Genomic DNA, 13,782 nt, shown 5'->3' with positions numbered 1-13,782 from the left:
CCTCTGGATCCTGTGAACTTGAACATAGACTGGAAAAAGTGCAAACCGTGGGAGACACTGCACTGGAAAGCACATCTGAGTCTCATCTCTGAGTCCGCAGGCAAGCACTTCCAGATTTCCAGTGGCTCCCGCAGCAGCATGGAGTGTACAAGACCCTACTCAGCCTCACTGCTCTTTTTCAGACTGCAGGAACAGCTCTAAAACTGTCAAGTTGCCGATTTCACAGCACAGATAATACTTGCAAAGGGCAAACAGAAGCAGTCAGCCCCAGAAGCAAATCATATAAGAAGAGAAAACAATCTAAAGGAGTTTAGGATTCTGTGATTTGTTTCTCTATAACCCACCTACAAGGTGTTTAACTGTCAAAAAACTTTAGGTACCCAGGATCTTGAAAATAATTTGGAAATTAAAGATCATACAGCTCTACCATTTAAATTCATAAAAATTAAGAATATGTCATGATGCACAGTGGACAATGAGTTACAGTAAGAGCTGCACTCAATCTAATTGTACTTTGCTGTCATGATGAGTGACAGGAGAGTCACTTCCTTGTCCTAATTTTCCTAAAAGGAAAATAAAAAAATGTGTTTGTCAGTGCAATACAAAAAAAAAAAAAATCATATTGCCATCTAATACTGGAATCCTTTAGATTCTCCATGCCTGTGTCTGTACTCTGCAAAGGTCTCTTGGGTCTAATTGGTTCTGTAATGTCTCCCATTACACATATTGTCATTGCATTGCTCAGGAACTATAGAACATATCATCCCACCGTAAATTCACTGTCTAAAAAAGTCTTTCCAAATCATACACATCCGACTTGTCAACTTCCCATCAGTTAGTAATCCCAACCCACTCGATTGCAGGAATAAATGTATGTCAAACATTATGTTTAAACGCAGGCCCTATAGCATGAGAAACCTCCTATTTAAATATTCATTCTGTAATTCCTGCACTAACTTGCAATAGATTTACTGCAGTATTTTCAGCTAACATATATTGCTTTTTCAAGTAATCCATGATACATACATTATTATACTCTTCTTACAGAAATATTCAAAACTTTACGCAGGCATTGTGCTTCCAATTATGGACTTTATCATGAAAATTACTAGATATTCTTCTATAATTTATCCCCAAGATACACATTCTAAGTCATGTTTTTATACAAAGTGCCTTTAGTAGGAGCACTGAAAATTGCTTTTAACAGTTTGGTCTTACTATCACCACAAATTAACAAGATGAAATCTGTCCAACAGGCAAGCAGTCCTAAACAAGAATTTAAATTACTTTTCACCAGGGGTCCTAAACCTGGAAGTTGCAGCCTCCATCCGAATAAAGACAGAAAGTCATGAACATCCTGTTCCTTCAGTATTTTTAAGCAGGAAGGAAGCCTCAGTTCACAAGTTCTTCAGGGCAGCTCTTTAGCACTTAAAAGCTCAAAGCCATAGCCGAACCAGGGCTGTACAATGGCCTGAGTGTTAAAATAACCAACCACAATTCAAATATTATCTTTAATGCTGCAGATAGGTACTGCTGTATTCCACAATTCCACTAAAGGTTGCCTTCAGATTAATGGGAATAAATAGGTTTCCTTATACTTAATCAAGCGTCACTGGGACAGCTTGATTTAATCCCAGTAATTAAAAGAAATGGATTTGCCTACTTAAATGCCAGCATATAGAAATACTGTTCTGCCTAAGTAACTTTACTATTTGCTATGATCCTCACACTACAATTACTACTTTACCAAAGTACTGGATAACTAATTCTCCTTCATCTTTGTGCTGAGACCAAAACAGGAGCCTTCAACTTCAGTGATTTTGCAGGAAAAATACGGATCTCCAAGACGAGGCAGCTGAAATGAAAAGACCTCCTCCATCTTAAAATACAATATTTTCATAACTGAAAATACCGCTGTAATCCAATTATATATATTCATTGCATAGAAGGAAAGTCTACTATATCTTCATCATGACACTCCATTGTAACCAAGATATGTAGTTCTTTAGTATAATTTCATATTGAAGCTGAAGTGTTCCATTTTTTTCATCCAATTTGCAGAAATTATGTAAAGTTTCCCTATGATAAAATATAACTTTGGTACATCAGCCTAACAGAGGCTTAATTAATGGTCTCCTGGGCCTCTTTTCCACCGGAGCAGATCTGTTTAAGCGGAGTCTTAAACTTGCTTACAGAGGGGTCTTACCATGAACTGGGAATAATTCTCTATGGCTACGGCAGACATGTGCTTACACATTAGGCTTGACACTAATGTACCAGGGAAATTATTCTTCACCAGATTCCACCACCTTGAAAATTAACCGAAGGAGCCCAAGCAGACAAGTTACTATCACCAATTATTGGCATAATGAGTTCCTATCCATGCAGAACAGATGATGTGGAGTGTTCCAGCAGACCCTCTTACTGTTCATCCACATTAATGGTCAGTTGGCTACACAGGTCTTTTAGTAATGATCTAATGGGTATTGAAAAGCAGACACATTTGTGCACACAATACTCCAGACAAGGCACATTTTTAGACCACATAAGTGTTACTCACTTTTCTTAACTAAACCAGCATGTGGCAAAATACAGGCTGAAGATAAAATCTTCCATTGTAACTGAGGAACTCTTATGTGCATCTTACAATCTGCTTAGAAAAATTTTAATCAGGTGGGCAGAAAAAGTGAAAGGTCTGCAGACTGGGAAAACGTATTTGTACCAGTAACACCCTGCACAGGACCACAGATTATTTCCACAGTGACTCCTGCACCTACACAGAGCTCACTGCAACGCTGGAACCTACGAGCCCCAAATCACACTCCTTAAGTTTTCAGGGCCCACTTGAGTTAGATCATGAGTTTAATCTACAGGAAAAAGTATCCTGAGTTTTGTGCTATGGTCTCAGGTGGAACCAGCCTCTGAACTCTGGGGAATAATTTCTACAGAAGAGTCTGGTTCTTTGAAACCCATTTCAGATATAACCAATGATTTTTAAGGCAAGTCATGAACAGTTAAGTTTTGATACACGCTCTCTTCAAGCTGGCCCAGGAGCACACTGGACCCCGGGATGACGCAGGTCACAGACACGGCTGGGCCCTGCGCGGGCAGTTTTGAAGGCGTGACTGTTCCGGAGGCCGGAAAAATCACCGAGAGGCGTGAAGAGTATGAAAACACGCGTTCATGGGCGCGCCGGTGCCCACGGCGGGCTGGGGCAGCACCGGGACGGGGGGTGCCGGCAGGACCTCCCCTCCTGCCGCCCCCCGGGCGGTGTGTCCGGGGGCGGTGTGTCCCGGGCCGGTATGTCCGGGGCCGCTGTGTCCCGGGGCCGCTGTGTCCCGGGGGGCGCGGCCCCGGCCCGGGGGTCTCCGGGGGTCTCCGGGTGCCCCGGCCCGCCTCGCCCGCCGCCCGTGACGTCACGTGGCCACGTCCCCTCCCCCGCCCCGGGCCCCCCCGGGCCCGGCCCGCGCCCCCCGCCCCCCGCGCCCCCCAGCCCGGCCCGGCCCCGGTGCCCTCTTTACCTTCTCGTGCTCCCGGCGGAGCCGCCCCAGCAGCGCGGGGCTCAGCGGCGAGGCGCCGCCGCCGGGGGCCTCCATGCGGGCTGGGCCGCGCCGGCGGTCTCCGGGGGAGCGGGGAAAGGGGGGCGAGGGAAAGCGGCCGGGCTGGGCCGATCTCCTCAGCAGGGCGAATGAGTCCTATAAAAATGTTTGTGCAGGGCGAAGCGCCGGCTCCAGAGCCGCATCCACGCGGGGGCCGCCGCCGCCTGGGCCCGGGGCGCCGCCGCTGCCGGGGGAAGAAGCATCTCAGTGTCGCATTCTGGGCCGCGCCGCCGCCGCCTGGGCCCGGCTCCCGCTGCGCCGGGGGAGCGCCGGGGGAGAGCCGGCCGTGGGTGCCGGCGGTGGGTCCGGCCGCGCCGCCGCCCGCCCGCCTGCTGCACTCTGGGTACGCGCCCGCGGCCCGCGGGAGGCACCCGGCTGCGAGCCGCGAGAGGCGGGCGCTCCACACCCCCTGCCCGGCCCGGCCCCCGCGCCGGGGTCCGGCACCCCCCGGAGCTGCCTGGCAGCCTGGGCCGCCCCGGTGCCCCCGGGCCCGGTGCTCGGGAGCGCAGGCCCCGGGCGCCAAGGCTTCGGCATCAGAAAGCGAAGCAGCGGCTGTAAGGCGCTCAGATGGGCCTGCACTAATTACGGATCGACCGACGGACAGAGCCGCGTGTCCTTTGTAACTGCGAGGTGCTGTCACAGTAACTGCCCTCGGGATGCCGGCTCTGGGGAGTGTGTGTGCACTGGCAGGGCGGCTGGCTGTGAACAATCATAGAATCATAGAAAGGACCTTAAAGATCGAATCATCAAGATTAGAAGAGACCTTCAAGATGACTGAGTCCAACCACCCACTCAGCACTACCCCTGTGACCCCTAAACCACATTGCCCAGTGCCAGACACCTCTTAAACACCTCCAGGGATGGTGACTTCCATCACATCCCTGGGCAGCCCATTCCAGTGCCTGACCATCCAAACAGTGACAAAAGCTTTCTTAAATTTCTAATCCAAGTCCCCACATCCCCCCCGCCGTGGGCAAAGACACCTTCTGCTAGACCAGGTTGCTCAGAGCTCTGTCCAACCTGGCCTTGAATGCTTCAAGGAATGTCCCATCCCAACCTCTCCCGGCAACATTTACCAGGGCTTCACCACCCTCACAGGGAAGAATTTCTTCCTAGTATCTAACCTAAATTTCCCCTCTTTCAATTTTTACCCCTTATGCCTTGTCCTAGCTCTACAGAGGGCTGCCATGACCTGGCAGATTGCAAAGTATTCATTAAAATCACTTAGAGCAGCACTCGGGCTTGCCTACACGGAAAACTCACTGCATGGGAAGTGAGTGGTGTACAGCCACCCTTGGAATACCACAGAGTAATTTATGTGCAGTAAATTCACTAGCTAATTCTGTGAATGCCATTAGACACCTCCAGCGGAACACGTTGGTGCTGGAAGGGAGTCATGCTTTAACACCGTGCTGGATGGCAGTGCTGCTGAAGGCCTGAGCAGCTTCTCGTGGTGCTTGATGCTACCCTAGCAGGTGTGTTTCACCCTGTACACTCCAAACACCACAGAGGTGTGTTCAGTCATAGACCTTGTGTTTAGTGCTGAACCTTTCCCTTGAGTGAATGGGGGTTTCTGTTGTTTTATATTTGCCAGTAGAGTTGAGGGGCTCATACTGTCTCCCCCCACAGAGGGATTAGTTAGTAAGGCATAAGATGGAGGTACAAAGGGGCATCATGCCTACATTTAGATCAAGGGTCTCCCTCTCCTGCCAAAAATCAACACTTCCTTTCCACGAGCAGAGCTAACCCTGTACATACCACAAAACAACTGTTTGTGTTATACACATGACACAGAAAGTGCTGTGCACTTTTCTAAATCCATGCTCCCATCCCCTTTGAAGAGCTTGTTAAAGCTCTACAGATGAGGAATTTAGAAACAATTTTCAAAGCACGGTTACTCAAGCTGGAAGTTAGCTTTTAGCCAGACTTTAATACAGCTTCCAATATTGCAAATAAAAATTTGTAACTGCAGCTGGGTAGTTTGGTTTTTGAAATAACTACATCCATAATCTTCAAGAATAATTGAAATTTAGCTAAAATCTCTGGCACGTATTTGTCACTGAGGGAGGGATTCTGGATCCTTTAAACAGGCAAGAGACATCTATAGATTGTTATTAGGAAAAGGCTCACCAGCAAAAGGATATCTCGAGTTTAAAGAGGTTATAAGAATCTTGCAGTCCTTCTAAATGCCCGTTGTAAGTAATTCCCTTTCAGCCTGCTCTGAACTTCACTTCAGTGCTCACAGAGGAAATACTACAAATACAGGTCATTTTTAAATGCTGTAATTGATCCCATTTTATCTCAACTCCACTGGAGAATAAAACAGATGTACAATATAAAGATACAGTATCTTATTTGAGATTTTAATTTTTTGCCTTACTTTAAAAAGTCTTAAGTAAGAAGCAGAGCCGCAAAGGGGGAATTTTGTATCACAAGACACTATTTTCTAAATAGAATGTAAAGACATGCAGTCATTTCTCGTGGTTCCTCTTCCAAAGACTTCACCATTTCCTGTGCCCTGAGTACACCATTTAGTCGCTGAATGTGTTGGGTTGAAGGCCTCTGACAGATCCAAAATGAGAGGCTACATCATTACCAGAGTAATGACTGCTTGCATTTGGTTGTACTGATGATAGTATGGAATAGTTTACGGCATCCTTTTGTACATTTTGTTTTTCATCTGCCAACGAAGAAATGTTCTAATAGTGACAAACAGATGGGGCACAGCATTTGCCAAAGATGAGCATGAAGCCTTTCTCACATTCTTTTGCACTTACAACCTGTACAAAACCACTGTCACCAGTGAAACTCTATGGATTATAAAATAAATCAAATTGAAATTTGGCCTTCTAAGCTGCAGATTTTTGTTTACTTGTTTATTGCATCAAATCTTTAGATGCCCTACCAGATGATTTTCATAAAACCTTGGAGAAAACTCTGGAGGGCTCTCTGTAATTAAGTGAGGGAAAGGCAAATAAGCAAAGCTTACATGTTCTCTTCCAAGTGGCTGGCTTAGCCACTCATGGCTCAGCAGACATGCCCATACTGTAGCTGAAGACAGGGCTGCTGGCAGAGCTCCTTCCAAACCCTAAGCTGGCTAAATTGGATAAACTTTTAGAGTGAGAAAACAGTGTCATGTTTTCAGTTTTGGTATGAACAGGTCAGCTGTACCTGTGAGAGGAGGGGATTAGAAGCAAAGTTTTGGAGAGGTCAAGTTAAGTTTGCAGCAGAAAACCTCACACCAGGGCTCTGGCTCAAAGGCATTCTCCTTTGGCAAAGAAGTCTGTGCCTTCTTCCATGCTCATTAAAAGTCATTCACCACCACTCTGCAAAGACAGCATTCACAAGGGAAGAGGAAAACAAGGAGAGGACAAAAAGAGGAGACATGGGAGAAAATGCCCCAGCCAGTCTTTCTGCTGAGAGAAACAAAACTGAATCCATGATCCCTCTGTTTTGCAAAACCAGAGGCTTAGATCTAAAAACATGGATTGCAACAAAAAGATATGGATGAAGACAAGAGGGTTAAGAAGCTTTGGAGCTCGCACGTGTGCAAATACATACAGAGCTGTGCTAAGAACAGTTGTGTGGGATTGGCTGGAAAATGGGTACAGGGGAAAAGCAACAAGAAGGAGCTCATCATTATCAAGTGGGAGAAGAAGTTATCCTGTGACAGAGCTTCCGTGAGAGGAATGCATCTTTGGAAAGCAAGATGTGGCCCACATGGTCAGAGATGTGACCACCTCTGTTGTCAGCACATGGAGGCAGTTTGATAACAGGAACAGTGAATGAACTGCCCAGGCCATCAGCAGGCTTTAGGGAAATTTCATACTCTATCTTCTGTCATGAAAAGCACATGCTAGAACTGTTGGAAAAAAACCCAAACCAGCATCCTCTTGTTAAAGCTAACTCATAATCAAAATACCGTAAGACCAAGTCCACCTTAGAAGTCTATATATTATTCTGGCTGCAACACTCACCCTGCATGCTTATTATGAACTTTTAGTGATTCTTAAATTCCTGTGAAAGATTAAAAGCCTTTCCTTGTTGCTGTGACTTGCCAGGAGGATAAGTGCCCCAGCAAATATTTAAGAATAATTGTCTCCACTCTGCCAACAATAATTGAATATTTTTTCTATCCAAAAGTTTTATTCTGAACAAGACCACTATTAACTTTTCTAATGAATGTTCTTTATGTTGCAGATAGGTCCTTTTGGGCCTTGCTGTTACAAAAAAAAATTATGGCCATGAGTCCCCCTCCTTTGGTAAAGCAGGAATGCAAGCCACCTCCACTAGATCTTAGAGGAGTGAAGCTCTGCAATGCTTGCAGAACCATGGTCAAAGCCTGCATTTCCTTCAGTTTAATCAGCCTGAAACAGCCAGTATTTTTGTTCAGATGATGACAATGGAGTCAAACTACTAGACACCTTTCATTGTCCAGACATAGAGCAAGTAAGATTTTTATATGGTTGTTGGTCTGAAACATCATGGTACTGACATTAGTGCCTTCCTCTCTCCTGTCTTTTCTCATTAGAGAAAGGTGAGAGGCTTCAGGGATGACACCAACATGCTACTCATTTTTGGTTACATGCTTAACTCATGCTTGAAATGTAAGTTAAGAGGCACTAGGTGACAGCTAAATATTTATGTGCTCTCTGTCAGTAACTTGGCCTCTCCCTTGCTATCCATCCACACAACTATGCCATGTTTAACATTCTGATATCTGAGAACCATCAAACTGATGTTACCCTTGGTCCAGTTTTTGGTCAGGATTATGTACTAAGTAGGTTGGTGTTCATTTGTCTCTGCAGGGAGCACAAAGGGCCTAATTTTCTGTTACATTATGGTTGAAGGTACTGGACCTTAAAGTCCATCAATACAGTGTGTTGTGTTTCTACATTGGTAGTAATGATGAAGAGTCTGAAACTGTGTATTGGATTCAGCCAGGATACAGAAAATTGTCAGAAATCACCCATAGTTATGTAGACACGCATACACTTTGCCACACATCTAGGAGAAGCTAATTAAGAAAAGCTGGGACAGACCATAAGGTTCCTGGTGAGACCATCTATTGAAATCATATTTTTCCTGATAAAAAAGGCATCTATGTAAAATATATATAAGGCAGGATAACCAGCTATTAGTGTGCATTATGCTTTAACCTTATTGTGTGTTTGCTAATAATAACAACATAGCTTATTTTCATGTTACTATCATGCAATAAAGTTCTGGGCCCCTCGCAGGAACACAGCTGACTGTAGTCTGGCTGCTATTCTGTGAGCACTGTCATGGTTGGTTTAGTACATGAAACTTGGATGCTTTATTTGTATGCTTTGTAGTTGCTTCTGCCATCTTTGATTAGTATCACCTAGAAATCCCAGCTTTTCTGCATGTAGTCACACCCAAGAGGAAAGCCTGACTCGGAAAAGATTAGTGTCACTTTGCTTTTTCCCCTCATCTTTTCCCTGTAAAGGAGGAGAGCTTTCTGATCATGGCAGTGTATCGGTAAAGATAGCCTAGATACCAAATACCTTAAGGGCCTCGATCTCCTCTCATATGTCCCAGAATTTAAAATGAAATAACTCTTTCAGTTGACTTCAGTGGCAGTTTATACCTGCATTAGTGAAAGGAGAATCAAGTTCTGAGGTTTGTATGAAGGATACTGTGAAATTTGTTCTTTTAGCTTGTTAAACAGACAGTAACAAATGCACATTTCCATTAACAAGAAGATTGTGACGTTAAAGATGTCTGTCTTTCTCCCAAACTATTTACTCCTGTATGTGGATACAAAAATGCTGCTAGCAAGGATTTTCTTGCTATTTTCTAAGCCTGTGAGAGACTTTTCTCTCTCACAGAAGAGGTAGCAGAGTTACGTAAACAACCAAATACCTGCAACCTTGAAAAGTCTTGTTTATAGTAGAGTAGAAAGATATTTTGACAATGGATGTTTTAGGATTTTAGCCAATCACCCCCAAGGGGATCCTTTGTCCAATTAGACTATGAAGAAAAAAGTCTATAAAAGAGTTTGAAAAATAATTAAATAAATCAATCTTGCTGCACAATTCCTGCCTGCTGGGTCTTCTCTCCTCCTCCCTATGGCTGTGGGACACGGTGATATACCTTAGGGCATTTTTTTATTTTTTAATGCCTGTACCCATGTGCTAAGGTGGTGATGAGGGTGGCAGTGTGAGAGCAGCCCTTGTGCAGACCCAAGGGGCAGATTTAGAGGTCTCCCACACCACGAATGTGCCACTTCTTTTCTGATGCTTGGGTCCCTAACTCTCTTCAATGTAGCAACTGTCAAACAAGCACACACAAACCAAAGCCGGTAGCACATAAAGTTTGTAAGAAAGCAAAGCCTGCACTTCACTTTTGCCGGCTGAAACCAGGCTGCCAGACCTTGGCCCACAACAGTGTGTTTAATATAGGTCTTGCATCAGGTCCAGCACGAGCCAGCTGGGCCAGGGCCACAGAGAATTCTCAACCAGAAGTGACCTTGTTAAATACTCTTTACTGGGTATGTTTATCTGCCCATTATTGATCAAGGGCAGGTTATACGCCATTATTTTTGCTATAGCACAAGCAGCCAGTTTGACACTGTTAATGTGTGAGAAAACTCTTCCTCTAGTTTCCAGTTTGCAGTGGAAGGGGAGGGGTACCTGCTAAGTATTCCCACTGCCTTCTTTCCAAGGGATCAAGGGGCATTTCTCCAAATAAGTGGATTCTCACCTCTACAATGCAGCAAGCCAGCACAGAAGCCCTAAACTGCTTCCCAAATTTTTTACCTGAGTTTCTGTGGCTGAACTAAAGCTTGTAACTACAAAGGTTGGGTTTATCATTACTTTCAATTAATAACTTTGTCTATCCTTTTAATTGTAATTTCTTATTCACTTCAGAGAACTATTTACATATATTTACATATATTTACTTATACACTTTAACAAATGTACTCATATTAAAACAGGGCATTTCCCTGACAAGCTTAAACCTGTTTCCCTATCATTCAACTTCCCTTTCATTTCACCTTTTGTTTTGTTTCTTGGCATTTTTCTACTTTAAAACACTGCATTTTGTTGCTAAAAACACCTTTGGTTTCCAGATATCCTGCGGATTTTGTTTAATTCCTCTCAGTAAAATGGCAAATGATATTGAGCGTTACATTAATTTTTTAACAAAACAACTGGGATGGGAATATGACAAACTGAAGGAAGCCAGAAGCCATGGTCCTCTACTTCTGCTGCTACAAACCAAAAGCATATTACAATTCATTCCTGCAAGTCCTTTCTTAAGCATGTAATCCCAATTACGGACACAGTCCTTGTGGCTTCAGGGAAAGTAACTTCCTGATCACAGATCTCCCTAAGGGAGAAAAATTCATTGAGTTGTCTAAGAAAGAGTTTCTCTGGAAGCTGTAGACTGAGGAGAGTCATAGCACGACTGGAACTCTTTTTTGCATAACCAGATCAAATCTGGCCTTGGTAATAGTGAGAAATTATTACCATCTGAATTCTAATCCATGGCATATGCAGTTGGGGCTGGGTGGTCTCATTATAACTTCTAGGAGAGCAAACCTCATCTCGTAAACCACCACTGCAGGTGGCACTTCAAATGGAGGTCTGTAGGCTCAGTGGTGTAACTCCACTTCTCTGTGGGTTCTTCACAGAGCATTTTTAGCAAAGGAAATGCAACAAAGTCAGTTGTCTTCATATTTTCTGACCCCTGAAGATTTCCACTAAATGTTTATGATCATTATTTAGGGAAAGGAAAAAAATCAACTTTAAGTGCATATTTTCTGTTGAGTGATGTAAACTACAAATGCTTAAGCAAACATCAGTAAGATGACCCCAACCCTTAAGGCAAGCAACCATGGGCCCTGGAGAGGGGAATGCTTCCAAAAGATGCAGTATGTGTTTTCAGGACACATGTATGAATAAAACCAATTTTATAAAACATAACAAATCAGGATTTATTAGACTCCTGTGCTAAAGACAAGTAGGTATTTTCATATCCTTTGGCACATTGAATGTAATTGACCTCATTGACTAATAGTTTTGGAGACATTCAAAGTATTTTAATCAACCTGAACTGGGCTCCATATCAATTTACATGAAGAGCCCTAACTGGTTTCTGTTTACTCGCATTTATTGGGTTCCATTGCAAGGAAGGTCCTGCTTGCCCATCTAACCACACTTTCTCTTTCTACCTCCATGCAAACCTGGTCCACTCTGCCCCAGCAACAGCTGGCAGGCATCCTTGAGTGGCATCCCCGTGGTTTAAAATTTGCATGCAAAATTATAGCTGGCCCAAAAGCAAGTTCAAAACATCATCACCCATGGTGGCAAGACTGGAAGGGCAGCACTTCTGAACACCCCCTCAACAAGACATTTGATCAGTGGTGGCAGCTCAGTGAAGAGCAGATGCAGCAACATTTGCCATCCTCAGGGACAAAGAAGGTAGGGCTGCTTGTGCATGAAGAGCCCCCACTTTGGGCCAGACATGTTTGCTCTTGGCTAAAAAACAGGGTTTTGACATGAGACAGTCTTGATGGGGAAGTTGCTGCTAAGGCACAAAAGTGATGCTGGAGAACCAAAGACATTATTGTAGCTCAGTGAAGAGCAGATACTACTTTTACATTTGATTTCAATGTATTTTGAATTTATTTGTTTTCAAAAGCATCTAGAATTTAGGAGATGTGTATACATATATAATAAATCAGAATAAGTGAGGAAGTGACAGCATAAAGAACTGAAGACTTTGAATAATATGTTTCATTTTAAAATTACAAGAGCATAAATGCACAAAATCTTAGAGGCCTCCATCCAACAAAGCACTTACATGTATACTTAATTTTAAGTCTCCCTGCAGTCACGCTTTGCTGAATTGAGGCATAATAATGGTAAACTTCTAGGCCAAATTCTGGACTGGATTCAGTAGATGCAGATGTCTTTAAAAGGAAACAATATGTATATGTAGAAAGCACATCTCTAGACACGCATGCCTGATCGCTTGCATTCATGTTCAGAAACTGTCAAGCGCAGGAACATTTGTTTCCCCTGATTTAAAATACTTGCCTTGTTTGACACAGAGCCACTTTGCCAGCAGAAAAAATGATCTCTGCCCAGAAGACCTTACAGTCTGAAATTTGGACAGATGAATAGCAGGTAAAATATAGAAAAGGATGAGAACAGAGGAGAGCTGAAGTAATAGGCTCACATGGTTATTCATTATAGACATGTGCATTCCGTCATTGCCAAGTTATAAGTTTTAAATATAGAAGTTTACTTTTATGTACAAGTAATAATTATTAACAGAACACAAATCTTAGGGGGCTCTACAGATCATTTTGACAATCCAGAGTGAATGGGAGTTTTGCCACTCATTTCAATAGAGTCAGGCTTTTATTCTGAGACTCTGCTTTAACCCATATGTCCCCAAAAGAGTGCACACAAAAACCTTTACAGCCCAACCAGCTCTGCCCTGACCTATAGAGCCTGGAAACCTGGGTGCAAACATCTGGCAACTCCCAACTCTCAGAAAGAGGAAGTGTCATTCATCACACATCTGTAATAAACAGCAGCACGCCAAGCAGCAACAAACCTTCTCCAGCCTTTCTTTACAGCCAAGCCTCACAATTAACCTTCTGTCATCCAGGGGCCAAGTAGGAGAGACTCTCACAGGAGAGGACTTGCTCCACAGTACCTCAACCTGCAATTCTGCTGTGCTTTTCCGAGATGAAAGGGGAAGCACGCGGTATAAAAGTGCTGGGGAGGAATGGTCTGTGCACATGGCCGTGTTCACGGCTCCCACCCCCTCCTGCAGCCCTGGGAGCTCCTAACACCTCATACCCCCAGCTCCCATAGGAAAAGGGATTTAAAACTGTCAGGCAGCAGCTTTCACTATTAACTTTCAGTTTTTAAACAGCTGAGACTTAGAGGCTTTGAGGAAATCTGGGTCCAATTTTTATTTTTAGATAAACTGCCAGGGAAATAAATCACACAATAATGATTTTCAGTAATTTTTATAGGAGAACTGACAACTCACTGTGGTGACTCAGTATTTGCAGAGTACTCTACAATATTGTATAAGCACTTTAATTTCACCCATGATTGAAAGAATTCAAGGGGTCTGGGCTTTGTTCCTTTAGCACTTTGGAGGTGCTTCAGCATGAGGTGGGAAGAAGGTAACA

The 13,782-nt window shown here is 43.9% G+C and overlaps 1 protein-coding gene across 1 annotated transcript in view; it reads right to left on the bottom strand.

The window, feature by feature from the left end:
- Positions 1 to 3,891, bottom strand: part of URI1 (URI1 prefoldin like chaperone) — a 41,035-nt gene extending 37,144 nt beyond the window's left edge. The window contains exon 1 of the mRNA XM_039558173.1: positions 3,522 to 3,891. Within this exon, the coding sequence (XP_039414107.1) occupies positions 3,522 to 3,596 (75 nt within the window). The 5' untranslated portion in view covers positions 3,597 to 3,891. The remainder of the gene's footprint in view (positions 1 to 3,521) is intronic.
- Between the last annotated feature and the right edge of the window lie 9,891 nt (positions 3,892 to 13,782).

This window comes from Corvus cornix, chromosome 11, assembly GCF_000738735.6.
Source record: "Corvus cornix cornix isolate S_Up_H32 chromosome 11, ASM73873v5, whole genome shotgun sequence".
NCBI classification, from domain to species: Eukaryota; Metazoa; Chordata; class Aves; order Passeriformes; family Corvidae; genus Corvus; species Corvus cornix.
This window is presented reverse-complemented; position numbering and strand designations above follow the sequence as displayed.